The sequence below is a fragment of the Anarhichas minor genome, unplaced genomic scaffold (genome assembly GCF_050575085.1).
Source record: "Anarhichas minor isolate MPS153535 unplaced genomic scaffold, ASM5057508v1 ptg000007l, whole genome shotgun sequence".
Taxonomy (NCBI): domain Eukaryota; kingdom Metazoa; phylum Chordata; class Actinopteri; order Perciformes; family Anarhichadidae; genus Anarhichas; species Anarhichas minor.
Genome location: NW_027466453.1, coordinates 6,914,788 through 6,941,240, shown reverse-complemented (window position 1 = coordinate 6,941,240; position 26,453 = coordinate 6,914,788). Strand labels below are relative to the sequence as shown.

At 44.3% G+C, this 26,453-nt stretch overlaps 4 protein-coding genes across 7 annotated transcripts; 2 read left to right on the top strand and 2 right to left on the bottom strand.

Moving 5' to 3' along the window:
- Positions 1–5: 5 nt before the first annotated feature.
- LOC142942087 (ADP-ribosylation factor-binding protein GGA1-like) lies at positions 6–7,769 on the bottom strand. Of its 3 annotated transcripts, none has more exons than XM_076084278.1 (17): positions 7,643–7,769; positions 6,317–6,401; positions 6,000–6,075; positions 5,691–5,789; positions 5,457–5,580; positions 5,200–5,300; positions 4,952–5,032; positions 4,402–4,539; positions 4,033–4,114; positions 3,013–3,126; positions 2,767–2,910; positions 2,599–2,672; positions 2,276–2,463; positions 1,959–2,188; positions 1,706–1,875; positions 1,454–1,564; positions 6–1,181 (listed from the first exon to the last, which is right to left on the bottom strand). In XM_076084278.1, the coding sequence occupies exons 1-17, from the start codon at positions 7,767–7,769 to the stop codon at positions 1,071–1,073; spliced, it is 2,055 nt and encodes a 684-aa protein (XP_075940393.1). In that variant the 3' UTR covers positions 6–1,070. The 3 variants fall into 3 exon arrangements, 2 of the variants coding, with proteins under 2 accessions (XP_075940393.1, XP_075940402.1); XM_076084287.1 differs by having other exon boundaries at positions 2,761–2,910; positions 7,643–7,740; XR_012951554.1 differs by lacking the exon at positions 6–1,181 and having other exon boundaries at positions 1,706–1,810; positions 2,761–2,910; positions 7,643–7,740.
- On the top strand, positions 7,374–14,708 carry LOC142942078 (MICAL-like protein 1). 2 transcript variants are annotated; one of them, XM_076084255.1, is made up of 15 exons: positions 7,374–7,618; positions 8,873–9,057; positions 9,549–9,922; positions 10,063–10,151; positions 10,253–10,395; positions 10,780–11,345; positions 11,474–11,519; positions 11,826–12,423; positions 12,519–12,641; positions 12,954–13,080; positions 13,234–13,324; positions 13,501–13,574; positions 13,940–14,054; positions 14,143–14,189; positions 14,289–14,708. In XM_076084255.1, the coding sequence occupies exons 2-15, from the start codon at positions 8,915–8,917 to the stop codon at positions 14,411–14,413; spliced, it is 2,661 nt and encodes an 886-aa protein (XP_075940370.1). In that variant the 5' UTR covers positions 7,374–7,618; positions 8,873–8,914; the 3' UTR covers positions 14,414–14,708. The 2 variants fall into 2 exon arrangements, with proteins under 2 accessions (XP_075940370.1, XP_075940380.1); XM_076084265.1 differs by having other exon boundaries at positions 7,376–9,057; positions 9,549–9,597; positions 9,781–9,922.
- An 809-nt stretch (positions 14,709–15,517) lies between these two features.
- polr2f (RNA polymerase II, I and III subunit F) lies at positions 15,518–17,382 on the top strand. Its single transcript, XM_076084243.1, has 5 exons — positions 15,518–15,655; positions 15,832–15,901; positions 16,045–16,175; positions 16,535–16,606; positions 16,780–17,382. The coding sequence occupies exons 1-5, from the start codon at positions 15,636–15,638 to the stop codon at positions 16,868–16,870; spliced, it is 384 nt and encodes a 127-aa protein (XP_075940358.1). The 5' UTR covers positions 15,518–15,635; the 3' UTR covers positions 16,871–17,382.
- Positions 17,383–22,833: 5,451 nt separating this feature from the next.
- On the bottom strand, positions 22,834–26,169 carry sox10 (SRY-box transcription factor 10). The gene is made up of 3 exons (XM_076080071.1): positions 25,736–26,169; positions 23,788–24,047; positions 22,834–23,624 (listed from the first exon to the last, which is right to left on the bottom strand). Exons 1-3 carry the CDS (start codon positions 26,167–26,169, stop codon positions 22,834–22,836), a joined length of 1,485 nt encoding a protein of 494 aa, XP_075936186.1.
- Positions 26,170–26,453: the final 284 nt, after the last annotated feature.

The window sequence follows — 26,453 nt, the reverse complement described above, 5'->3', positions numbered from 1 at the left end:
TCAGGTCACCAAGAAAAATCCTTTATTACCCATTTGGAATATTTCACCAGAATTATGCTCTTGCACAAGTCAAATGTACATAACAGGACTGCCATCATTGGTATTTACAAAGCAGTCGTATTGGAGATTAGTGCAGCGGAATGTGATTGGGAGCCTGTGGGGGGGGTGGGGGGGGAGTGTTGAGCGTGGCCGACATGCATCGCACGCTGTAGAAACCAGTTGAACTTGTTTGAGACTACCGCGGCGCTCGGAGCACCGGGCTTCCTCTGGCTTTGCGCGACGCTCCAGTTTTACCCAATAAATGCAGATTTTAAACTTAAATCACAAGCTAAATAAAGAAAAGTCAAAGATGCAACTTAGCCGACTGAAAATGCTCTGAATATATATTAAGAATTTAAGGATATCATGTAGCCGAACATCATCTCAGACAGACCTAACGAGACTGGTGTGTAACAGATGAGGAAAAACAAATCCATCCAAACACACGAAAAGTTAAATAATGTTAGAACTGCCAAAACAAAAAGGCACATATGGCAGATGATACAGACTGTTACAGTAGATTGTTCTTTGCACAAGATGAGAAACAGACATAGCAGTACAATCAAATCCCCCGTGCAAATCAAAAAGTCAACTCGGTCGCTGCAAAAGGAATTACAAAATACACATCACGATTGATTAAGTATAGGTTTGTTCTGAAAACTACGATGCGCTGCGTCTATGTGATGCGCTAACGTCCTCTCTCTCTCTCGGTGTGCTGGATTTAGCAGGCATCGTCTGCCGTGTTGGAAAAGCATGCAGAGGCAACCGATGAGTGATTCAGACCGACTTTGTGAAGTGAAAAACATCAAGCACACCCAAGTGTCTGTTTAAAAACAATATGACGAGACATACACACTAACGGAGCATGAGCGTAATCCAAGGAAATGAAATCGATACCGATCAAAGAAAAGTACAACGTGTTCACAAAAGGAAAACGGGCGAATGCAGAGTGTTTGAGTTGGAGAGGTGGTTTCGGGAGGAGGCGGAGTCTGAAAGCAGAGAGTCTGTCGGGTTGTGGTCGTGTTTCAGTGCTATAGGTTCCCCCACGTCTCTGGAGGAGGAAACTGTTCTAGACTGCCGCTCTCGCTGTGCTCCTGCTCTCCCATGGTGAAGGTTAATCTGTACTGCAGCTGCACTTTCTCCTGAGACACACACACACACACACACACACACACAGGATGAGAGCGGTGGATTGAATCATAGTTTTAACACTCGGAGAGCTTACAGCCTCTGTACTTATTGTATTGTCAGAAGAACTACTCAGACAGAACAGTCTATGTTCATTTAAGTGTCGTTTTTGAAAATAAATCTTAAGACGAAAACGACCAATTAAAATCGACTAAGGAGGAGTATTTAAGGGGTATTTTTAGCTTAATGCTTTCTTTTAAGGGGGAGCCCCAACGTGTCGGCTTACCTTGTTTGGGTTTGCCAGCAGCAGGATCTGTGTGACGGCAGCAGGGGGAAGGATGGGGTTGAAAGCTGGGAGCTCCGTTCCTGATGGGGGCTGAAGCTTCACTGCCATAGACTACAGTTGATGAATGAAAACAAACATTCTTACTCGGACAGTAAATTGGTTGCAGTGGTTCAGTTTTCACAAGATTAACCATGTATGTGTGTGTGTATAGTCTGATGGGAGGCGAAGGCCTTGAACTTTCTTGCTGCTGACCTTCGGAGCCGTGGTCTGGAAGCCGATGTTGCCGACGGGGACGGGAGCGGATGACAACATGGAGATGATCACCACCAGCACGTCAGGCCGAGAGGGAGGCGAGTCCTGAGCAAAGTGAAAGAGAACCCGCAGACTGTGTCCGTCAAACACAGTCACAGGTAACAGACTACCTGGAGAGAGGAGGAGGAGGAGGAGAGTATATCATCTGTTCTTCCAGGTCGGGAGACACATTCGGCCATTAAGGTTCACTTACTGGGCTTAATGGATTCTAGCGGTACAAAAACATCAGTCAGGGGGACGTCTGCAGGCGGCGTCTCGCTGTGAGTCGGGGACATATCCAGCAACGTGGTTGCAAGGCGGGGCTGAGAGTTGGCGAGAGGTGCGGGCGGTTCAGCGGCGAAGGTTGGTATGGGGTTTGGGGTGATGTTGCACCCAGACTTGCTCTGGAGATCCCTCAGAGTTGGTTTGCACTGCTGCTTGTCCCTGAAAGCAGATAAAGGAACAATTCAATCAAACGTCTGAGGAGCATTTTGAGTCAGAAGTAATGTTCGAGTGGTGTCAGTTAAATACCATTTGACCTGCAGGCCCTCTGGAGGCAGGGACTGCTGCATCAGCGTCTTGCCCAGCTGGTCCAGCTGGTCCAGAGCGGAGTTCCCGGGTGTGGAGCCAGACGAGAGGGGCTGAGAGTAGGAGGGGGGGTCTGGACTCAGGAGGAGACTGGGTGCTGCCGGGATGTCTGCGTCTATGCTGTCAGAGGACTGGAAGTAGAAAGCATGAGAGAAACAGTGGTTTAGATGTCTTGATGATACCGGAGCTGTATTGAAAGCGCTGATGCCTGTTAAGATGATTTTTAGTTAAAGTTGTGCGTGTTTGACGGATGAATAATAATAAACCTGGAAGGAGTCCCAGGCGGTGGAGTCCTCGGGCTGCGAGGGAGGGTTGGAGGTGTGTGTTCCTTCACTTAAACCTGTGGGATGCACAAAGAGTGGCGCCATTTAGGACTGTGTTTCAACTCCGAGAGACATATCGGTGTGTGTGTGTGGTGTCTGACGTGCCGTTACCGAGTGACATGAGCTCGTCGTCCAGCAGACTCATCCCCATCTCTTGCAAAGGGGCGTTGAGGTTGTCTGTCGGAGTGGGGAACTCTGGGAAGGACGGAGGCGACGTGTCCAATCCTGACAGATCTAGCAGTGCCGTCCCTCCTCCTGTGAGGAACGGATTCGAGACAGTTTATTTCAAGCTGATAATTCTATAACCAATCGATTGATTACCCTTCCATGTATTCCTGTGCTCAAGGCTTCACCCACCTGTTGTCCTCTGTGTGTTTAATGTGTTGTTGCCGTTCACTATCTCCCCCTTCACCTGCTGTTTGTACTGGTTGATGACCTGAGTCAGGCTGTCGTTCGCCTGCAGGATCTCAGCTGTGGAAAGACGGGAGAAAATGCTCTGCATTGGTTTCACAGTGTTGTGATATCAGTCATAAGTGACGTCTCTTCTGCTGGGCAGGAGGTGGACTCATTTAAACATCTCGTTAGAGCCATTTCTAGCGAGCATTTATAACTTCGTATTGTTTTTATTTACCTCAATATAAATAGTATAGCAGCACCCAGTGGTGGTTTTGGTGCTAAACCAGTGCACAGCGTCACCTGACCTCACGTCTCTGGAAGCTATTATTGAAGGCAGGCGTGCTGAAAATGAGGTGAAGAAGGTCTTCAACCGCTACATGTTTTGGTTAGCTTGGTCGGACAAATTTGTTTCTTTCGCCACTGATTTGAACCTTTTGTAAAGGCCGGTTTGTTTTGGGGTTTTTGATTTTGTTTATGACGCTACAGTCAGCCAAAGCAGCTAATCTCAACCCATCAACGTTGAGTACATCAGTCAAACGACCTCGGGACCACCTGAACCATCACGGGTCATCAAACAGTGAGTAACTTCAACAAACGAAATAACCGGACAGCGGGTTGATCATGTGTGTGTATTGTGCCGTCTGTGGGCGGCTACCAATTTAGCTTCGACGCCGCAATACAGTTTAAGTTAAGGGACAACGCTCAAAAGTATTACAAACGCAAACTTTCTCCAATCAGCCAACTGTAGTCATCAAGGCTAGTTGATAATCTGTATTTTAGTCACAAATGGTGTTTTTTCAATATTTTACAATCAATTGCAAATGGCAGAAAATAAAATGTCAGTCCTGGATACCAAAGACTGGGTTCAGTTGAACAAGTGAACTGTGTGCATTTCGCGTGCTGCAGCAAATAAACAAGGAGTGATCGTTCTGTTTTTTTTCTCTTGATGTTTAATGACCGATGAATGAGAAGAACGCTCACCCAGAGCCTCGTCGTTGTCCTCCGTATCACTTGCCAGTCTGAACAGTGTCGGTCTCATTTTCTCACAGCGCTGGTACAGGTCCTGATCACGCAAAACAATATAGATATTATAGCCTTTTCCCTCCAAAGTAAACAATGAAAATGTCACAGTGGTTACTTCTTTCTATGTTACTTATTCAGTCTCTTTCAAACTCGACCAAGGCGGTAAAATAACGGTTTTCTGAATTGAGTCTGGTGGCTTTAAGAAGAGCATATTAATAGTTTTGTACGTTAATAAATTACAATAATGGAAAGGGGCTTTAAATACTTTAAAAACAGTCTTCTCGACAGTCTAAATCTCCCTCTGATTGAAAGCATCTTTCACTTCACCTGTAGCAGTTCAGCGTTGCTCTGATTGTCGGCGGTGCCGTCATAGTCCTGCAGAAGCTGAGTCAGCAGAGCGACGCTCTCGTTCACCTCCTGGATGGCGTTCACCCTCTTCGACACCTTCTCTGCTCGCTTCTGGTCCTGCAACAGAAAAAAAAAAAAAAGAGAGAAGTTCACAAACGGCACACATAGCATGGTGTCACCAGAAACAAGTGTATGAAAATGATCATACATGAAGCAAGCTGCAGAAACATCAAATAAAAACACAGCGAGGTCAGTGAGAGGCCATTAAATAAAAAGTCTCGGGAGGACAAAGAGTTCATGTTACCCTGAAATCAGGACTGCTGAGTCATTCTGCCACCGACACACAAAACCCTCCAAAGCAACGGACCCCATTATCCTCACTCCGTTAATGTTCCCGCCCTGAGTGCAGCACTCTGATATTTTACTCATTTTCTTATAAAAACACACACATGACTTTATCTGCAGGAGGTGCAGTTAATGTAGAACAGAAGAATGTGATGTATAAAAAGGGAGTAGGAGACGGGTTTACCTCTTGGACCATTTCCTTGATGAGTTTGTTGGCAGCTTTGAGGTCCTCGGGCTGCGAGCTATTCAACAGGCGAGACAGCGTCTGACAAAGCAGACAGCCAGAGATCCCGTGGTGAAAAATGAGTGAACAGGCTTCGTAGGTAATGACAGCATGCGCAGTGTTGTAAGAAAGTGGCTCAGGTCACATGTCAGGTCATGTTGGAAAGCATCTTTTCAAATAACTGTGATTATTAACAGACAAGTCCTCACCTTTGACTTCTCCTCATCCTCAAAGATGGCATTCTTGGGTCTGGGTGGAGGAAGGTTCAGCAGTTTGTCAGGTGGCAGCTCTGGGTCTTGTTTAATAATACCTGATTCACAAACACAGAATATCAAAAACAACGACGTTAAATGCTTCCAATTATTATATATCAATGTAATTTTTTTTTTGCCATTATTACCCTGTCAGTCATTTGTTTAAGATTAACCTTAAAAATGAACTTTACATTAATCTGGTGACGTCTTACCTTGTTTCTTCAGCATCTGATAGGCGTCTGAGATCTTGGCCTCATCAGGTAACCCCAACGTCCAGCTAAAGATCAGCTCCAGAACCTTCTGTTTTACCGGCTCCGGTGACCGTGAGCCCAGGTACTGAGTGGAGCATTGAGGACAACAATGAGTTAATTACACACAACAGACGTGTAAGAATAAAGCGGAAAAACATAGACGCACTCAGAGAAACACTTGGGGGAAACCCTTACCTTCGGAGAAACTACTTTGATGAGTTCGTTGAGAAAACGGAACTTGCCAACTTCGCTGTGAAACCTTTTCCCGCAGCTTTTCATACACGTCTCCAGAACCTAAGCAAGAATTAGGAATGCAAAAAAATGAAAACCTAACATGCACATGGGGGGTTTTGGGGTGAGATCTGCTCAGGGTTCTTATCTTATAGCAATGAAACATCTTAGAATCAGAAAATGTACACGCCAAAATGTAAACAAATAAAATCACATGTGATTAGCTCACAGCTGATTCTGACTAATCTGATCCTGGTTCAGATCTGAACTCACCAGCAGGGCCTGCATGGCCTCCCACTCCTGTGGAGACTGGATCTTGTGGGCCAGGAGCCTGGTGGCAAGCTGAGGCCTGGAACACAAGTCACAAACAAAAGTGAATGTCCAGGGCACCTAAAGTACACATGCAGGTACTGAATTAAATGTGTTCATTTGCATTGACAGTTCACTTTTAAGATGATGGATTTCATTGACTTCTAATTCAACAGGGAATCCTTCTTTGGTAGAACATCCGTCCACTACCACAGCTATGGTTTCCAGCATTTATAAACTTGAATCAACATCAACCAGACAAATTAAAAACCTCCTCTTACCCCTCCAAGTCATTGTTGAGCTGGTCACAGAAGGCGTGGATGCTGCCCCAGTCTGTGTCTCTGTTCAGTGGGTTTGTGGCTTTGTCTGAAATATTAGCAAATGTGACGTTAGACAACAGAGGTGATCGATGTTGCTTCAGCATTATTGAGTTATATCAATACTGTCATTCAGTTATCTAGTGTTAAAGGTTGCGATAACTAAATTGATTTCTTTCTGAATTGACTTAACATTATTGTGAAATTAACAGTGAACATCTCTACCTGTTCAGTTATAGTTTCTACAGTCAGCTGCTACTTTAGTAGGCACACCGACCAACAATTATTTTGTATAAAGTTTTTTGTATCAAAATGTTATTGTAGATTCATTTTCCAATGTTATTGTAGATTTGAAACGCCTCTAAATACAATACCCCAACAAAAACTGTATAGCCTACATGAGGGTGGAGGGTTTATTGCACAGCTTGTATATGACTGTCATGTTTGTATTATTTTAACTAGCAGTGGCTAAACTGGCAACTGAGTGCTTGTTGTTAATATGGGAGCTTCAATATTCATACCAAACATACCTTCACCTTATATATATACAGATGTTGAGTCAAAACGCTTTAGCTTTTCACTTAAAAAACGTTATCTTAGCACCTAAGGAAGTCCTAGTGACACCATGATTTAAAATGCATTAAGTCTCAAAACCCCAGCATGCCACCGCGCAGATAAACACAGGGACGGTGCACAAGTTTGCTGCACTTATTGTATTCGTTTGTTTCTGCACTGTACGTTTGCTCTGGTTTATGCTCTTAGATGCACTTATGACTTCTGGTGACTAGTAGTTATCTTGAATACCTATGTTGAGTACACTTATTGTAAGTCGCTTTAGATAAAAGCGTCTGCTAACGTTAAACGACTGTAATGTAATGTCCTAGCTGAGTATCGCGTTAGCTAGCTTGCTGTCGGTAGTCGCACCGTGTCATCGTCTCGTCTAGAACTTTCTTACGAGGCCATCGCTTTGCCGTAATCATAATCTAACCTATGTGACTAAAAATGGACCCCCCCCCCCTGTGATCTCGTCGCCCACTAACTAGTTGAGCTATCGAGCCGCAGAGCTAAAGCTCCGCCTGTCTGTATCGTGTGTTGACAGCTAGCAGGCACCGCCGCTCCGGAGCTAGGTTAGCATCCTGGACGTGGCGACAGGGTCCGAGTCCGCTCTGCTGGGACACGCGCGGCTGTGCCGAGCTGTCATCTCATCTACAACAACTCGCGGATAATAATTCGTATGTGTGCGGCTCTCCGGACGATACCTGCTCGGTACAATAAGTTTAAAACACTCACTGATAAGAGACTCCAAACTCTCCGTGTCGGGCGGCGCAGCCATCACGGCGAGATTTATGTGATGCGTCGGTCTCGCGAGGGACACACATGCACGTAGAGGTAGAAGAGACACAGCACAGGAGTGCATAGAAGAGACGTTTGAACATTAGAAACAGCAGTGCAGTGTCTGTTGAAAACATGGCTGTGCATCATTGTGTATTATTATTTTGTGTATAATATGCCAAGTCAACGCCAATGACCACATATTGCATTTTAGCCCCAAATTTGACTATTTGTTCATTTATTTATAAGTGTAAATAGGGCCATAATAATAATAACCATTCTAGCTAATTCATTTCTATGATCAGAGAGCTGAGTCAAGCGCACAGACGGAGCCATACCGGAGTAAAATTCTTTCAAAATTAAAGCACGCCATTTGGGTTCTTTTAGATTTAGGTTTGACCAGAAATACTTGTTTAAAAATGTACTGACGTGTTGTCTAAACCTCACAAAATAACATTGTAGCCTAAAGCGGATTTGTTTACATCAAGAGATCTATTCATTGATCATTATTAGCAAGATCTGAACAGAAGGATTGAAAAAAACAAATGGCATGTTTTAATGAAGCTAATGCATCTACGTTTTGATTAGTTATTAATTTGTTAACAGCAGTTAAAATTGTTAATTGACTTCTTTTTATTTAGATGTATTATAGTTGTCCGCCACGCAGAGAATAGAAAATTAAGAGAAATCAACTTGTAACCAGAAACATCCTCTTCCTAATTATAGAGGCAGCAGCTCTGTGTCTCCCTCCAGCGACAGCTATTGTGCACTTCACTGAATGTGGAGCACAACAAGAAGGGACAACAGCAAGTAACGGGATTTGATTTAAAAAGTATCCTGCTTTTATTTAAATCAACCGGGTGTCATCGGGTCACCGTAGACGTCTGCTTTTGACGACAGTTCGCCACATGCAGAAGCTCCTTTGTTGTGATTGGTGAAAAGTGACGCAGCGTTGTTGTGAGTGAGGGGAGCTGTGGTGAAGCCGCTTCGTTAGCTTTAACGCGCGGACACCTCGGTTTGTATTTGACAGCGTCATGTAACTTCCTTCCTCCCTTCACCAACCCGGTGCATCAGTTCGGCCGCAGGTTTCCTGCAAGAAGAAGTTGCATGGGGTAGATGCTCGTTTCCTGTTCGTTTCCTCCTCAATGCCCAACCTGCCTTTCTTTGATCCCCCTCTAACTTATAAAGTGCGATGTTCAGCCGGTCCACTTGTCACATCTCACGCAAGAAATGGCATCGCCGAGGGCCGTGCGAGAGTGGTGCCGCGTCACGTGCGCCAGATACCCCAATGTAGAAATCAAGAACATGTCAACGTCGTTCAGAGACGGACTCGCATTCTGTGCCATCATCCACAACCACCGACCTGACTTGATGTAAGTAGACCAGTAGTTTCATGGAGCGCAAACATCTATTCCGTTTAAGCATTGGTCTGATCTGCAGGTGTGCTGCATGTTGAGGACACATCTAACATTGTAAACACATTTGTCCTTGTCTGTTTTGTTTTTTTGGGGGGGGGTGTCCTGTGCAGAGATTTTTTTGTCTTCTTGTCTCGGGCTGCACCAGATTGACTAATGTGCTGTCTAATCCGGAGCAGAGCAGGACCTGCACTGTCTAATCTGCTTAATCTCTCTTCTTGTCCACTTTAATGGGATTAGTTGGTTTGTTTCTACCTTTTTTTACATTCAACGGATGAACTTGAATCATCTAATTTAGTCTGTGATCTTGAACTGCATTTAGCTTGTGCCAGTGCTTCTCTGTGTCTGTTGTGGTTAACCCTCATTCACCGATAGGCAACTGTTTTGTTTGTTTGTCTTATTTTTGTCATCACTTAATCAATCTCTTTATTTTCCTCACCTTGCTCCAGAGATTTCAGCTCCCTCTGCAAAGATAATGTTTATCAAAATAACAAGACGGTGAGTCATTTACATCCACGGTTGCACTCGGATCACAATGCAAGCATGTATCTCTCAACTCTGTGCTTGGCATTTAGCAACCATTACTCGCACAAAAGACTTCTGGGTCATTTGTATTGGTGCGACTCCCTCTTTCCAGTCTTCCACCTTCATTTCCTGTTCATCTTTCCCGGCTTCCTGCAGGCATTTGAGATTGCAGAGAGGAAGCTGGGCATCCCCGCCTTGCTGGACCCTAAGGACATGGTTTCCACCAACGTGCCGGATCGTTTGGGCGTCATCACCTACCTTTACCAGTACTACTACTTCTTCAACAGGAAGTCTTATGGTATGCTGAGTACAATGTCTCTGTTTTGTTTTATAGCTCTTGCTTTAATTCAGAGCTACTTGCAGAAAACCAGCAAGCTGATGTTTATTTCTCACAAGCACGTTATCGTGTCATTTGCATATCTTCTCTTGACTTTGCAGCAGGTCTAGCCAGTTCTAGGTCATCACACGCCACTCTATTAAACAACCTCGCAAAGAGTAAAACTCCCGATGGCCTGAAACGCCTGAAGGTAAATTTAACGCACATATGTTTGCACTTGTGAACACACCTTTTTGTCATCTCAGCCGCTAGGTTGTCGGTATCAGTTGCAGGTTTCTCTTCTCCTTTCAGAGCCAGTCTGATCTGGAAACCAGTAGAGAAGATCGTTTATCCAACACGAGGCCACGGACAGTGTGCAGTGTGTGTTTTAAGCCTGTCCACCTCATACAGAGACATTTGACCGACGGAAAGGTCTACCATCGCAGCTGTTTCAGGTAACAGCACAGTTCACAGCTGTTTTGTTTGGGTTTTTGTTTTAGTTTTTTTTACTTGTTACTGTCTGGAGCCAGATTCATCCAGACTGTGTGTAGATCCGGTTGGAGTCGGGCTGCAGTTCACACATAGGAATGTGTAGCAAATGTCTTTCAAGTGACCACTGTGGTCATATTGGACATCCCTACTCACTATATCTGTACATGGCCTTACAGCGTAAGAAGAGAACTGGGTGGTTTTTCTGTTTGTTTTTTTTAATTGTCAAAGAATCTTCTTATAATATAATAATAATTTGAATACACGTGAGTTATTTAGACATCAGTGCAGGTAAATTATAGGATTACCTTTTTTTTCCTGTTGATATACATTAAGAGTTTGTCTTCCAGGTGCAAAGTGTGCCGCAGCACTCTTTTACCGGAGTCTTACACACAGGGAAGGGATGCCGGCTCGTTGATCTGCACTCACCACATTGCGGACGGTAAAAATACGAGCGTCGACCTCGCTCAGCAAATTGGATCTACTGACGATCGGACCAAATGTAAGTTTCAGGCAGGTTATTTCTCTCTGGGTGGATCGGCTATCTCCAGCATCCCTCATTACACTGAGACAACAGAGTCACAGGACAGACTGGTTTGTAAGACACCGGAGACGCAGGAGAGGAGCAGAGAGCTGAAAGACAGAGACTCAACCGTTGGACTGAAGTGCACTGCGAAGAAACCGGCGCCTCCTCGTCTTCCTCCACCCTGTGTTGAAGACAGGACCGTCACAGGAGCTGAAAAAGCTGGACTCAAGACTCAAGGGCCCTCTGAGCTCTCTTCACCGTGTGCACGAGTGACGGAAGGAAGTAGTCGGCCGGTTCCAGCACCCAGGCGGATGTTGGACCCTTCTGCGGTCCCTGTTCCTGCACCCAGGACCAAAGTTGCCCAGCCCGTGAACAGCTCCCCTGCTGCAGGTGAAAAATCATCTTTTTACTGTAGCTGATCAGTTTTTGTTTTAACTAATCTCTGCATGTTTGTATGTTGATGGGCTCTTCTCTTTTTCTTCTCACATTTTTGTTTTTCTCTCTGTTTCTCCATGCAGGCAATTCATCCATGAACCAGAAATGTTCATCCAACTCATCTCACATGTGAGTGTACTTTTATTATAGTCTGTATTTCTCTTGATTATGTTCGATTTTCAAGCATCTCTTTTCTTTTACTCAAGCTACCTCTCTAACTTCCAGTAAGGAATTTATTCACATTTGACAATAATACAAAAAAAATATTCTATAAACATCTTGATCTTACATTTAAAACTCAAACAAATGGATGTTGGCAAAATCTTAAACGTGTGATTTGATTGATCATAATAATGATAATAATGACTGATTTCCTCAGAAGTTCTTCCTCACATGTGGAGTAACCTCTTGAAGGTCTTGTCTTTCCCCCTGTAGCACCAGCCCAACCAGAGCGAGCCCTAAAGTGCAAACCAACCATCCGTGGATGACCATCATCCACCCCGGACCATGGACACAACTGCCTCCCGCTCCACCTCCGCTACCCGCTCCTCGATCCAAATCTGTCTCCAACCCGCGGAGGCCCTGGAACAGGCCCCAAGTGCCTCCTCCCAATCCATTTGGAGAGGAGGTGGATGAGGACTCTCAGACAGACGGCACTAAGCCTGAGCCTGCCGACCAAACCGAGCCCTCAGCGGCAGCTATCCGTTCAGAGAGTGGTGGCAATCGGAAAAACACATCGGGGGACACGGATGCTGTGGTTTGTTCAAGTGATGCTGAAGATTCTGCTACTAAGTCTACACCTGATGATGTGGGAGCTTCACGTGAACCAGCTGGAGAAACAAGTCAACTGTTATCTGATTTGGATGGAACTGGAAACACAAAAGGTGACTCTGCAGAAGAAGCACAGCTTCACATTTTACCCAGGAGTCTGTCTGTGCCAGCTATCACATCTGCCCGCTCTCAAAGCTCCCTTTTGCATTTTGACCTGACGGAGGCTAATGAGTCTGACCAGGTCGTGTCATCTCAAAGTAAGGTACGGAAAGAGATAACCGTTAATAATGAAATCTAATACGAACGTTTTCTTCTGCAGTCACTTCAACACAACAATGTTTTTTTTGTTTTTTTTAGCTGGCCTGCAGAGAGAATCCCTTTGATCGAAAACCTGGGATGCCCAAATCAAAGACCTTTCAGGCCCTCCCCTCTACGCGGACCCCCGCCCCCGGACACGGCTTCCCACTCATCAAGAGGAAGGTACAATGGCTGGATTTAGAACTCCAAAGACAACTAATAATGTGAAAAACACAATGAATGTTTATACTTATTCATATAAGTAATATTCTAAATACACATTGCTGCCAAAAGGTTTGCCTCCGCGCCCTGGTATTCAACCTCAATAGAAGGATTGGATGCAAACACACAGACTATTTTAGCCCTCATCACCAGGTTCAGTCATTAGGGAGTGTATGTAAATCCTTGTGGCGATTATTCACACTTGGTTTTGCAGAAGTTCTGCATAATTTTTGGAGTGTGAGATGTTACTGAGACTTGTATGCTGCTGGACAGGTGCAGACAGACCAGGATGTGTCCACAGAGGACCTGCAGGTGGAGATGAGAGAACTGGAGAAACATCTGGACGCTCTGGAACAAAGAGGAGTCGAACTGGAGGAGAATCTGAGAGACTGCAAGAACGGTTCGGCAAACTGTTCTTACTGGTTCGAACCAAAATGATTCACTGGCTGCCACCAAGTCACTGTTTTTGTGAATGAAGTGTATAAATACTATGTAAAGGTTACATTACTGTGTAATATATGTTTGCGCCAATGACCCGTTCTTTTTGCTTTAGATGAAGAAGAGGAACAAATGTTAACGGGGTGGTTCTCTCTTATCCATGAGAGACACGTTCTGATGAGCAGAGACACTGAGCTGGTTCATCTGTAAGTAGACTAGACCAGGACGAGGATTTTTGCTCTGCCTATGAGTCATACAGTATGTGCCATTATTTGTCCTGCAGTCCGCTCCGCAAGCCAAAATGTTAGGCGAGTGTTGTGACGGGAGGTTTCTTGAATTTTTCAGACGTTTTGTCTTTGTTGTGTGTTTTGCCTTTTCCCAGGACAAAGCAGCAGCAGTTGGAGGAGAGACAGGCAGATGTGGAGTACAAGCTCAGATGTATCCTTAACAAACCAGGTCAGTGTGTTGCTGTGTGCATTACTTTAAAAAATAACAATTATTTATCTCAACAGCATAGCTGGGAGGAAACTCAGGGATTCAGGGATCGATAATCATTATCACCTTATAATCAATAGTGCCAACATTTGTAGTTGTTACCCTGGTGAAAATCACACATACACTATAAATAAGCATATTTCTAAAGGCAAATTGTTCCAGAGGTTTAAATGATCCTGGTCTGTGCGTTTCACCTGACCTGAAACTGCCTTTGTGTAAAGGGGAACAAGACATAAATCCCAAACCTCACTGGGTTCACTTCCCTGAATGCGGTGAGTGTCAATGCAGTGCAAAGACGTGACGTGCTGCGCTTTGTCAACATTCAGTGAGCGACTGGAGTCAGGAGGATCGAGGTCGAGAGCAGCAACTGATGGATGAGCTGGTCGCCATCATCGATCGGAGGAACCAGATCGTCAGCAGCTTGGATCAGGACAGGCAGAGGTGTGCAGAAAGAAAAAAACTATACATCAGGCAGTCACAGATATTCATGTTGAGAATTGAAAATGCAACTTTTCATTTTTATGATTAGGGAAAGAGAAGAAGATATGCTTTTGGAAGCCATGATGAAGAACAAAGGTGAAAAAAACTTGATATCAAAAAGTAAAACGCCTACAAATTTTTTTTGAAAATGCTGACTCGTGTTCTGCTGACCCTAACTGTGATATCTCTCCACAGAGATCCAGAAAGAAGGATTGAAAGAGCTCAAAAAGTCAAAAGGGAAGTTCAAGCCCACGAAATTGTTTAAGCTGCTGAACCATAAAGCTGAGAGCAACAAAGACTCCATGGACAAGAAGAGCTGAAGTACTAACCTGACTGCAGAAACTCTCACAGAAAACAAACTCGTACTTTGAGATAAACAAGATGATGAAAGTGTTGTGGGAAACTGGAATCCGATCACAATATTAAATAGTTTATTCATTTTATGTTGAAGAGCAGCTCCGTAGCATTGCCTAAACAAAATATTCTCTCAAATGTACATTTTATCTTCCATGTGTCTTTACTTGCCCTGTGTAACTCCTGTTTTACAATATTTTTATTTTCATTACATACTTGTATTTGATGACGTATGAAATACATATGGGTTTGGGAAAGGTGTCTCTTTTTTTATGAATAATTGTATATTTAATGTTCAAATAACTTTTTTGACTTGGTAGTTATCCCCTATGCTGAAAAAATGCATTTATACTCACTCAAACCAGCTAGTTAAAACCAACTTGTTTTGAATGTTTGATTGTTTTTGCTTTAATATTTATATTATGTATTTTAAATGGAGAGCAGAGCCTGGAAATCCTCAAAGAACTGGAACAAAAAACGTAATAACTCCTAGATGTCAACGTCCTTTGTTTGTGATTTTTTTCTTCATGATTTGTGTCTCCTGACCCTATGTTGTATAGAATTTTGTTCAATGCACAAAATCGGCAACATCTCTGGAAAAGCAGTTATTTCAGGGTGAAAGTTGAGGATTTTTCTGCAGTGAAAGTTGACAAGTGACAGTGAGTCTTGGTTTGTTTATAAAAATGCTATAAGAGCAAGTCTAATAGTCTAGATAAACTAAATGCATCAGCTACACGTGGGGGAAAAAACGGAGGGTTGTGTTCTTACATAAACATATGTTATGAAGAAAAGCCATACTTATTCCTAATAGTTTAGAAATCAGCACATTTAACAGCAGTAGGCAGGTGTGTCCCTATTTTGCACAAGTTTGCAAAGGATGATATATCTCCCCACTACGAAACAGACTAATTCAATCTGACCCGCACCATAATCGTTTTATTGTAATTACATTATTAGACCAAAGAATTCAAGCTCAAGCTTTTTCTTAGCAGCGTTTTTATTGGCAGTACGAGCGGAACGAAAACAAACGTTCCTCTGGCGCACCCGGAATATTCTCCAACGGACCGAGATACCGGAAGTTAAACATTCTCGCCGTTCATGTGGATCAATGTTGACAACAAAAAGTCTTTCTGAACGTTGATATTAGCAGTAATTCACAGAGAACATTTACAAGATTCAACATAAACCATGTCCGACAACGAAGACAAGTAAGTGGCGACACACAACGTTAAATACGTGATATATTGAGCTGCGTAGTTGTTATAACACAAAACAACGTGGGCTAACGTTAACGGTCTAGCTAACTGACATGTTAGTTAGCTAGCAGAACTGCTCATTATTATTCTAGATTTGTGGTCTAATTGTTATGATGTCATTTCTGTAGTTTCGACGACGGAGATTTTGAAGATGGCGAAGAAGATGAGGGATTAGATGACCTGGAAAACGCCGAAGATGTAAGTCATCCGTTTAATTCTATGATTATTGGCTGTTCTGACTAGCATTTAGTTTGTGTGTAACCTATCAAGCCTTTTACCTTTTATTGTCTCCACCGCTGCTTCTGTGGTAATATACCCGTTTGATTTGCTCTCACGTGCAGGTGGACCGGGAGAACGTGCAGATCCTGCCTGCAGGACAGGGGCAGGGGGCCAACCTGAAGAGGATCACAACACCTTACATGACCAAATATGAGCGAGCCAGAGTGCTTGGGACACGAGCTCTCCAGATAGCGTGAGTGTGTTTGTCTGGTGACCTGCAGCCTGTATTCAGGTGATGTGACCACAATGTCCTGGGTTCCAATCTGTCCTCTGACCTTCGACCCCTGTCGTCACACTTTTCTTCCCATGTTCACTGAATTATGTCCACGTATCATGAAGGCTGGAGGGCTTATTGTCAGGAAGCTAGATGATTTACTAGATGATGTGGCTGAGTGGCACTAGTCAATACCTTTTTAATGTGATGAGTACCATAACCCAGCTCCTAATGTATTGTGGGAGGGATTGGCTGTTTGGAGGCCACTTTATCAGTCAGGCTCTTTCGTGTTACCTGTTTTTAAGCATTTACTTTACATGTCTATCTGCTTCCAACAGGATGTGCGCTCCAGTCATGGTGGAGCTGGAGGGAGAAACAGACCCCTTGCAAATCGCTATGAAAGAGCTCAAGTAGGTGCTAATTGTGTAGTTTGAATTATCAGTAATGCTTTGTAAGATAATATCATTACTGCATATTTAGTTTCCTTCTGTCGTTATTTAGAGAGACGGTCAATATTCTTTGATATCGAGCTTCTCTGTACCGCTCAGCGTCTCACCGTGAATATTGTTTGACCGTCCAACAGGGGCAGAAAGATCCCAATCATCATCCGCAGGTACCTTCCCGATGGGAGCTACGAGGACTGGGGCTGTGACGAGCTCATCATAACTGATTAAAGCACTCACCCGGTCTGAACTGATAAATCAATATGTGCTGGTTCACAGCCACCATCACATCAGGTCAGTCAGCCACACAAACCCAGAAGATCCCCTAAGGCCGACCCCAGCATCACCCACCTGTTCGTGCCCACGATTTGATCCTCAAACATCCATCGCTTCAGGTGACTCCGTGAGTCTGTGGAATATGAATAAACGAAATGTGCTGAGTTGACACTAGAAGGCTGATTAAAACAGAGACGCTTGCAGGTTTATGATCTTGTGATCTGACTTGTGACATTTTTAGTTCCATTGTGGTGTTTGCCACGCGACTCGAGATACAAATCCACTTCTTTAACAGTTGCATTATAACGAAGAGCCACAAGGGGGAAATGTAACTTAAGTTGAACATTTACATTGTTTTACAAAATGAACCTGTGTTGTTATTATTCCATGTTTTGTTCTGAAGGAGAGAGGTGATTAGTGTACAAGAACTGTTTTATTGTTATTAATAAACTCTTTTGTATAAATGACCATGTCACATTCATAACACGTGTAACGACACGATGAACCGTCAGAGATGTTTGTAATGAGTTTTTAACTCGTACTATGAGTTAATGTCAAAATGTCACAGGGACTTAACAGTATAATTATGCAGTAAGCCTCCTGAGCAAGTGGGATGTTCAGGTAAACTTAAGGAGCTGCAAAAGAGATATTAAGTTGCCCTGAACCTACAGTATGTCATGATACTGCTAAATTATATTTAGGTGTTGTTGGCACAGCTTTCAGTAGGATTGACTAAAACGTCCTTTTAAGAGTTCACATACGTCCACTTTTCCACTTCGCTGTTTTCTTCAATGTGGCAAAAGTTATGATTACAGCTGTCGCATGAAATAAACCCACACTGTTTCCACCTGAAGATGTTATATAGTTCAGCTACAGACAGCAGTAACTCAACACAACTCATGTTGAGTATTAGTATGTTAGTATGCGTCTGCTTTAAAAAAACAACCACAATTTTTAAAGGATTTCTTGGCAGATTTCGGGTACACATCGAGCACAGCTTCAAAAGTGGCAATCAAGTTGAACAAACTGGTGTTTTTCAATGTGTTCTTCCACACTGTCGGTGATAACCAGCCTGGAAGCCTGACGGATTCACCACTGCCTTAAAGACCACGATGTTCATGATGATCATAATGTTAAAGAGGTGAAGGCACGTTACTCCTGCAGCTGATGGAGACGTGTAACTGTCGTGATGCTCTCCGTGTCTACCCCCCCCCTCTCTCTCCCCCCATTGAAACACATACGCACAAAGCAGCCAAACAGTCACTGTATTGTTCAGCCAAAATGGGTTGTTGCCCAGTGCAGAAAGAGGGTCAGTGCATGCAGGAAAGATGGAGGGGGCTGAAAGTTTGTGAGAATGAGAGGATTAACAGGATTAATTGTAGTAGAAGAAGCTGCACGGCGATAGATAGATAGATGGATTATATGTTCAGCGTAGAATATAGAATCTTTTCTTGCGGTAAAAAGTAAAGACGTGTGTATCGTCTATGTCACAAGCATTCAGACGTCATCTCTGAGAATCCGGTTTGGACTGGTATCTATAATGGTGCGTAGCCACTGTCATGCTGTTCATTTCTAAAAAAAACTGCTTTAATCTGTGGGTCTTTTGATTGGAGGAGACATTGCCTCGGGGTGACGCTGAAAGTCCTTTCATGAGTCGGATGGGGCAGCCCATGTGATACTCAGCAGCACCAACCACAGAGAGGCCACCATCAGGTCGTCCTCAACCCAGTTTAGGGTGCGACTAATATCTTCTGACTTTTTCTTTTGCTCATTATTCTCTCTCTCTCAATCTTATGTCTTTATTTCTCTGTTCTGTTGATCGGCCCCACACATACTGGAGTCTGGTCTGTGTTTTTCCAACCTGTTGTGCTCTGACGATGCCACATTAACCCTGTGATTACACTGCACTAAATAGTATCTTCCTAGCATTTGTGTGCTGGATTTGTAGATTTGATTATTGGATGTAGGGATGATGAATTATTTAGCTTCCGATAGTGTCTTACTTGAGTTCTTCAGATCTCCCGACTTCCCTCAGCAAAATGCCTCTTCGTGTTTTTCTTCGTGCAGCCCCAGTTCCATGTACTTCTCATGATTACTCTCTAACCACTCTGGTGAATGAGACCCTCTGCTGCTCAACAGAATGACATTAGCTCTGCAATAACTGAGTTCAATTTGAAGAGACCTTCAATGTTTCAGCACAACTTGGAGACGCAAACACAACCCTTCCACCTGACCGACAGTGAGTTTGATCCGTTCCCGTCTGCACCGCACGGCGGCAGGTTGAGCCGCTGGCTCCCCGTCGACTGTCTGTTCCAGGGTGTGCTGCTCCTGGCTGACACCCGTCAGTAAAACAATGAAATAACTCTACCTACGTCTTCTCTCTGATTAACTATCTTACTTTTGGGAATGTTTTAATCCCATTTACAGCTGCAACCTGAAAATGGAGGGTTTTTTTTTTTTTCGGTGGACGGGGTGAGTGGTGGGGGAGTAGGAGGGGGGGGTTGCAGGGTCTGTGTGCTGAGAGTATGAGAGTCCCATTGTATCCCGGTGAAGCTACAGGCCCGGCAGTTATGGGTAAGGCTCCCTCATTACCCCGTTTCCCTCCTCCCCCCCCGAGCTCCCCTTCAATGGCCCTCTTTGTCTTTCCAAAGTATCACACAGCTGATTAAAGAGAGGGAATTAAGAGTCAGGCTTCACCCGCGACACACAGAGAAACACACATGCACACTCTAATGAAATATGCATGTAGGCATGCAGAGCCAATCATACCCTCATCTGGGGCTGCATTAGCTCAGGTTCAGCCGCAGTAAACACCGACAACCCGCAGTACGTGAGTGTACGTGTGATGAGTGCTGCTGTTGTAGTGCAACACACCATCCCCACAGTCTCCTCTACTGCATGCACATACAAGCACCCATCACTCTTACCTCTGCTGAGGGTTGGGGATCGCTGTAGCTGTGAGTCCCAGCCGGCTAAAGTCAATCGTCCCATTAGCTCGATGCAGAGAATGTGAGCAGTGGTCGAGTCACCAGACGCCATGAAGACGAGCTTTTGTGAAACAGGAACATGTTTAGAATCTGAGGGACGATTTGTTGTTGACTGATATGCGTTATGCTTTATTTCTGATATTTGTTGCACAGTAAAAAGACAAGAATTCCAAGAGGCAGACTTTTATCAAAGCAGAAATAATAGAGCTTTTATTTCAAATGAGCGTAAAAGGTCATTAGTCATCATCACATGTTTAGGCTTTCGCTCCTGCCGTTACTTAGAAGTCGTGTTGCTGTGCTGTGCTGGCAACAGTTATACAAGGATGGAGACTATGAAATACTAAAATGGCAGTACCGGTCGAACACGTCGTCCTCGTGTTGGTAGAGGAACAACTAACGGCGCAAACACAAGCATAAAACAAATATAAATAGCAAAATTCGTAGCAATATAACACATGCACACGTAGCAACAATGATGTACAATGAACTCTGCTTGCTGTGCTGGAGGTAAATGGTTAAATGATAATGGGCTTTAAGCGTCGATGGAGTATGAATCAAAACAAGCAGTGCTGCATGCATATGGTTCGGATCTGCGTCCAGTAGTGATAAAGAATATTTGAGTGATATACATAAAAACAAAGCAAAAATAAATGAATGTTTTTTTTTTTTTTTTTCACTTTCCCAGATGGAAAATAAGATACTTAAGATACAGTTCTGTTTAGGACATGAGGGAAAGAAATGACATGTGGAAATGTATAATGTATAAAGACCAAAGAAAAACACTTCATGCAAAACTAGTTTAACTAATAGTCCAACAATTGGGAAAGACACAAACATGATTTAAGATAAAATACTTCTCTGTTTCATAAGTGAGCAGCAGGTATTTTTAAAGGACCGGGCACATGTTGTATTTAATATCAGGCTGTGTTAAAACTTATTTCTCCTGGAAGCTTTAATCGCTCAATCTCTGGCAATTGTTTCTCAGTATTTGGCATCTCCCACATTGAAACTGTCCTCAAAATGCAAAAAAAGAGAAAAATGTTAAAGTAATACACCTACAATCAAAAGATCTGACATTTCATATTAAATATTGATACACATTTTAAATCACACACAAAAAGGTAAAGAAAAGGCAGGGTGCAGACTTCCAGTGAAGATAATAATGGCAAAAACAATTTAACAATATTAATACAGTTAATAGTTAAAACAATGAAAAAGCTTCTACCGTGTGTTCTATGACGCATTGAGACGAGGGATACACGATATGGATTGTTTTACAGCTGGTACGATAATTACCTGCTTCTCAAGGCCGATACCGATAACATAACTGATCATTTCCCATTTTTTTGAATTTTAAAAGGAAGTTCATAACTTTTATTTTGCACACCTGAGTGAAAGAATGGCGAAGATGTACTTTGCAAAGATTAATGATTTAATATTCCAAAGCTCTGACTTGTGTAGATGCTGCGCCTGTTAAGTCAAAGAAAGCAATTTGGCTCTGTAATATCAGCTCTCTCTCTCTCTCTCTCTATATATATATATATATATATATATCTCAAATAGAATTTTATTTGTGGAATAATACATATTTATATAAATGTACCATCATCGGCTGATCATTTATCGGCCGATACATATCGTGCATCCCTAATTGCGACCACGGTCAGTGAAAATGAATCATGCAAGTTTAAATAGAGTTATCTTTTTTCATGAATGTTCTTCATGAATGCGTCAAGTACTAATGAAAATCATCACACTCATCAGTGCCATTGTGGAAAAAAAGGCAAAAGTAGCTTTTGACACCAATGTGTTTTTAAGGCATTTACAATAAGTCACATTGGCAAAAATGTGACCGCGAAGAGAAAACTAGTGACCTGTGTATTGTAAGGTAGTTTTGAATGTCACGTTGGGAGAAACGTCTGTATAATCAGTTTCTTTTCTTAAAAGTTTTGGTCTCAAAACTTTGGTCGTTTTACAAATATCTTAAAATCTGTCTGCATCAGTAAACGTACATTTGTAATTTCAAGTACATCGTATAAACTATCCTGATAACAATCAGTAATCATAACAATTGTTGTTGTTTTTTACTAAATATACATTTCACTGAACAAAACCTCGACATAGTTTTATGGCATTTTGCTTCCACGCACGACCGTTGTTTGTACAAAAGGCATGTTAGGTGAACTCAGCATAATAATAATTTGAATTAATTAATTAAGGACAAATGTGCCTCAGACACAACAGAATGATATCAGTATTTGTTGTATTAATTCCTAAAAGCAATACAATTGAACATCTGTTTGATAAAAGGTCAGTCTTGCCTGAGAAGTGAATGGGCCGCAGTTTGGCACTTCATTCTTCTGGTACAAAAAAAACTATTTCATGTAGAATGAATTTGGCTCCATCTCAGTCACACCCTTCACAATAGAGATCAAAGTCTTGCTAATGTGTACCGTTCTCTGTTGCTGCTGACCCCTGGTGGCTTGAGGGAGAAGGGTGTAGACTACAAAGTGCCTCCTCTGATACACAAAACCGACAGGGACATGATCCTTAACCACTTGTGAATACTGTCATGTTGTTTGGAGCGCCAGAGGCTTGGCTGCTGTGACTCTAACCTGAAACTCTGCGATGGGTGTAAAGTGAAACATTCTGTCACTTCTACGCCGAGTGCCCCAAATAATCAACCGCGCCTGAAAAGCCCCACGCTCCAAGCTCATCCTTGGACTGCGACAGCATTTCTGCATCTGGGCAGGGGCAGAACGGGGTTTCTCCCCTCCTGCCTCCCCTGCCGACTCCCCCAGTGCCTGCCCAGACCCCCCAGCCCAGACCACTTTCGCCACCGTTGCCACCAACACCGCTGTTGTAGCCGCTGCTCCTTGGGTCCGACGTGGGGGCTGAACCGGCACCGGTGCCCTCTGGTATCGTTGTCTGTCATGGCCGCGACAGAGTCGTGTAGATGGGCTGTTCCCAATGCGTGGGGCTGTGTGACTGCGGCACGCTGGCCGGGTCAGTGATGGCGGTGTACAGGGGCCTCTGGGAGGGCCCCATGTAAGAGAAGGCGGAGTACAACCCCGAGGCCTGGCTGGAGTGAGCGTAATAGGACCCTGAGGCCTGGTGGTCAGCATAATCGGCAAACTGAGCCCTGGAGGCCAGTGAGGGGAAGGCAGAACTGTAGTGAGGAAGGCTGAGGGGGGTGTAGGTGACATGGGAACCTACTGAGCCTGCCTCTGCAAAGTGACCCCCAGTACCCCCAGCCTCGCTCTTGATCTGGGCTTTGGAGGGATCAGAGCCCAGAGATGGGCCGTGGTGTTGCAGCTGCTGCTGCTGCTGCTGCTTGGACAGCCAGGCTGCTGAGTGTCCACTGGCCGCTGCCAGAGCGGAGGAGATGCCGTAGGTGTACGGAGAGGCTGGGGAAGGTGTAGCAGCCGCTCCCGCCCCAGCACTCTGCCCAACCCCCGGGTGTCCATTTGGAGGAAGGTACTGGTCAAACTCGTTGACATCAAAATGCTCCATGTTGGCCATCACCTCGTGGCTCATCTCACCAATGTCCACATTACCAAAGTCGATGTGAGGTTTACCGGATCCCGGAGCACCTGAACTTCCCTCTGCTCCCATCGCACCACGCGAGCCCCCATTCCCTGCACCCTCCCGCTTTCCATCCCCCACCTTCCCAGACTGAGGCTCGGTCTTGGGAGTGGTGGGAGGTGTGGGAGGACTGTGACCTGTGGAGATACAAGAAAACATGTAGTTACAGTCGTTTTCCTTGGCGGACTCAACCAATTATGTATCGGTGTGCCACATTGTTCAGTTGTATCCAGACTAATCTGGGAACCGTGTGAAAGAAACGGTATCAGTAAAGTTATTGGCAGGGAGCCTGCAGCCCACCTGCAGCATGAGGGTGGTGCCCGTCTGCCAGAGGGGACCCGGCAGGCCGAATGAGGGACACATCCAGTTGGAGGCCCTTGTAGTGTTGGCCGACCTCACCCTCCGAATGGCCATCGGCCTCACTTCCTGACCCAGAACCGGGCTTTCCGCTTTTGCGGCGTCGTGGCTGGTATTTGTAGTCGGGATAGTCCTTCTTGTGCTGCTTCCGCAGCCGCTCTGCCTCCGCGATGAAGGGCCGCTTGTCGCCCTCGTTAAGAAGCCTTGGGTAAAAGGAAAGGATGTTGGAAGATAGGTTTGTTTAAGGTACAAAGAGAAGAAAAGTCTCAAGACTTTGTTTGCTGATATTCTACACGATTATGCAAAAGGTAAGTAATGTTGGTCACATGGTAACTTTGGTATTTGACTAAATGTAGAGCCTATAAGTTAAGAGTTACATGAATACTTATAAAATGCACATTAAGATTAATTATTTATGGATTTGATCAATTTTCAGTGCTTATTAATACATTATGCTTCCTTCACTACAGCTGTATCTAATGTCATATCTGCCAGGGGCTTTTGACTGCTGGACAGTAATGAAATAATACGGGCCAAAGATGCATCCTGTCTGCATCACATGACACTGAGCTCCTTATTATTACTGCTGGCAGGAATGACATGGGTAACTCCTGACCTTCCTCAGCCTCCCTGTTCGTCTGAGCCGATTAACCAATCATGCCTGAGCCCAAGGTCAAGTCTTCATCTGATTAACGTTCAGTCCTCACAGGGTTAATGAACCTTGTGACTGACCTTCTTGTCAGCAAATAGTCAGTTTTTTTTGTGAGAAGATGGACACTGGATGGATGATCTGACAGAGCTTTAAACTTAAAGAAGTGTAAAGAAGTGATCAAGAGGCAGCGTTGTTGACGACTGGCCCGGCGCTCTAGCATTCAATCAGACACAATAAAAGATTGAAATTTCCAAATTGAAATGACACAGAAAATCTTGCCGTACCTTTTAATTTGAAGGTTGAAAACCTGGACTTAAAATATGTGCAGAGAGCATTCCCTGGATTCCTTCAGGAGCCGTTTACTCCAGCTACATGGCCAGTAATTGAACAGCGTATGCACATTCACAATAAACAAGACAATACTTCTCAACTGGTGAGCTGTGTCGAGACCACGTCTCCTAAAAAAAAATCACGTTTATATAGTGTACAATTCAACTACATGCAGCAAAACATTTCACCAAAAGATATAATACCACAAATCACATGAGGGAATGTTGTTATGTCTTGCTACATGATCTCATGAACAAGGTCTCATCTATGTCTAAAGAAAATAAAAAGTAAACATCAACCAAATGGTCACGGGAAAAGGCCAAAGCTTGTTAGATAATTATCATAATTGTCACCAAAACTAAAAAGATTCTATTTATAAAACGTAATAAAAGAGGCGTCTGCTTGTGCACAATAACCTGTGTGTGCAACAGTTTTTCTCTCTAAAAGTACCCAAACTCTTGTTTCTTAATATCAGTGAGTGTACTCATTTAAATTGGCCTGAAGGAAAATCCATGGAATAGAGATGATAGTCTAGTCTACAAAATAACAAAACCAAAGGGGAAATGAAGAAAACATTGTCGGGTATTTTTTTTTTAGTAGGTGCAAGACATCAGCTGACTGAGGGGATGCTTATTGAAAAGTATTTTGATTACTGGGGAACTATACAACAGGATTGCTTTACCCTATTGCATTTACACTGATATCACTCAGGCTTGAGCATGACACTGGCCTTTGTCTGGAGCTATTTCCCCCTAACCCCCCCTCTAAAAAATAAGCCCTGCCCTCAGCTATAGATTTATCCTGAACATTGTACCGCCCTGCTGTACCCCTGATGTCTGCACCGTGTGAGCCTCAGCTGAACATGACAGTGATGTGACAACATGCAGACTATCAGCGCTGCCTCCTCACCTCCAGAGCTTCCCCAGGGTCTTGCTGAGCTCCGCGTTGTGCAGGTGCGGGTGCTGGTCGGCCAGTTTCCTCCGCGCCGCCTGCGCCCACACCATGAAGGCGTTCATGGGCCTCTTCACGTGCGGCTTGTTCTTGCTTCCGCTGTTCACGCGCACGGGCATGGGCACGAGGGTCCAGTCGTAGCAGTTGAGCACCTGGCTCACCGCGTCGCGGATTCCCGCGGGGAAGCGGTCGTCCTCGTCCTCGGATTTGATGGACGCGCTGCCCGCCGCCGAGTCGTCCAGGCCCGCCGGCTGCGGCTGCTGCCGCCCGCTGAGAGGCGAGTCCCCTCCGCCGGCCGCACCGGAGGAGTGGCCCGGTGACAGGGAGCGACTGTCGTCCGACATCCCGGGACTGAGCTCAACGTCCGACATGCTCTGCTCCTCTCTGGACATCTTCCTACACACACACAAGCCCCCCCAGGTGCGCAGAGGATGCAAGGTCTGTTTCTAAATGCTCAGCTCTACCTGTCCTTTCCCTGTTGCTGTTCGTCGCTACAGTGACGCACGGAGTGTCGGCTGACCGCTGATCTGTCTGATCTGTCCCTCTGGCCTCCTTCAAGTTATAATATAAACTGCCAGTCTGTCTCTACTCTCAGCCTCCGTTGCAAAACTCTGTGAGGGTTCCACATTAAAGTTCTTTCCATCCGTATTGTTGGTATCATAGGCGGCTCAGTGCG

What these genes read in the sequence shown, in the direction of transcription:
- sox10 (XM_076080071.1), bottom strand. Translation starts at nt 26,169, where the DNA reads ATGTCCAGAGAGGAGCAGAGCATGTCGGACGTTGAGCTCAGTCCCGGG. An exon ending in ACCCTGGGGAAGCTCTGGAG is followed by an intron (nt 24,048 to 25,735) that starts GTGAGGAGGCAG and finishes CTTTTACCCAAG; the next exon opens with GCTTCTTAACGAGGGCGACA. An exon ending in GCACCACCCTCATGCTGCAG is followed by an intron (nt 23,625 to 23,787) that starts GTGGGCTGCAGG and finishes GTATCTCCACAG; the next exon opens with GTCACAGTCCTCCCACACCT.
- LOC142942087 (XM_076084278.1), bottom strand. Translation starts at nt 7,769, where the DNA reads ATGCACTCCTGTGCTGTGTCTCTTCTACCTCTACGTGCATGTGTGTCC. An exon ending in AGGCCATGCAGGCCCTGCTG is followed by an intron (nt 5,790 to 5,999) that starts GTGAGTTCAGAT and finishes ATTCTTGCTTAG; the next exon opens with GTTCTGGAGACGTGTATGAA. An exon ending in TGCTGGCAAACCCAAACAAG is followed by an intron (nt 1,182 to 1,453) that starts GTAAGCCGACAC and finishes TGTGTGTCTCAG; the next exon opens with GAGAAAGTGCAGCTGCAGTA.
- polr2f (XM_076084243.1), top strand. Translation starts at nt 15,636, where the DNA reads ATGTCCGACAACGAAGACAA. An exon ending in ATGTCCGACAACGAAGACAA is followed by an intron (nt 15,656 to 15,831) that starts GTAAGTGGCGAC and finishes TCATTTCTGTAG; the next exon opens with TTTCGACGACGGAGATTTTG. An exon ending in ATCGCTATGAAAGAGCTCAA is followed by an intron (nt 16,607 to 16,779) that starts GTAGGTGCTAAT and finishes ACCGTCCAACAG; the next exon opens with GGGCAGAAAGATCCCAATCA.
- LOC142942078 (XM_076084255.1), top strand. Translation starts at nt 8,915, where the DNA reads ATGGCATCGCCGAGGGCCGTGCGAGAGTGGTGCCGCGTCACGTGCGCC. An exon ending in TCATCCAACTCATCTCACAT is followed by an intron (nt 11,520 to 11,825) that starts GTGAGTGTACTT and finishes TTCCCCCTGTAG; the next exon opens with CACCAGCCCAACCAGAGCGA. An exon ending in TCTGAGAGACTGCAAGAACG is followed by an intron (nt 13,081 to 13,233) that starts GTTCGGCAAACT and finishes TTTTTGCTTTAG; the next exon opens with ATGAAGAAGAGGAACAAATG.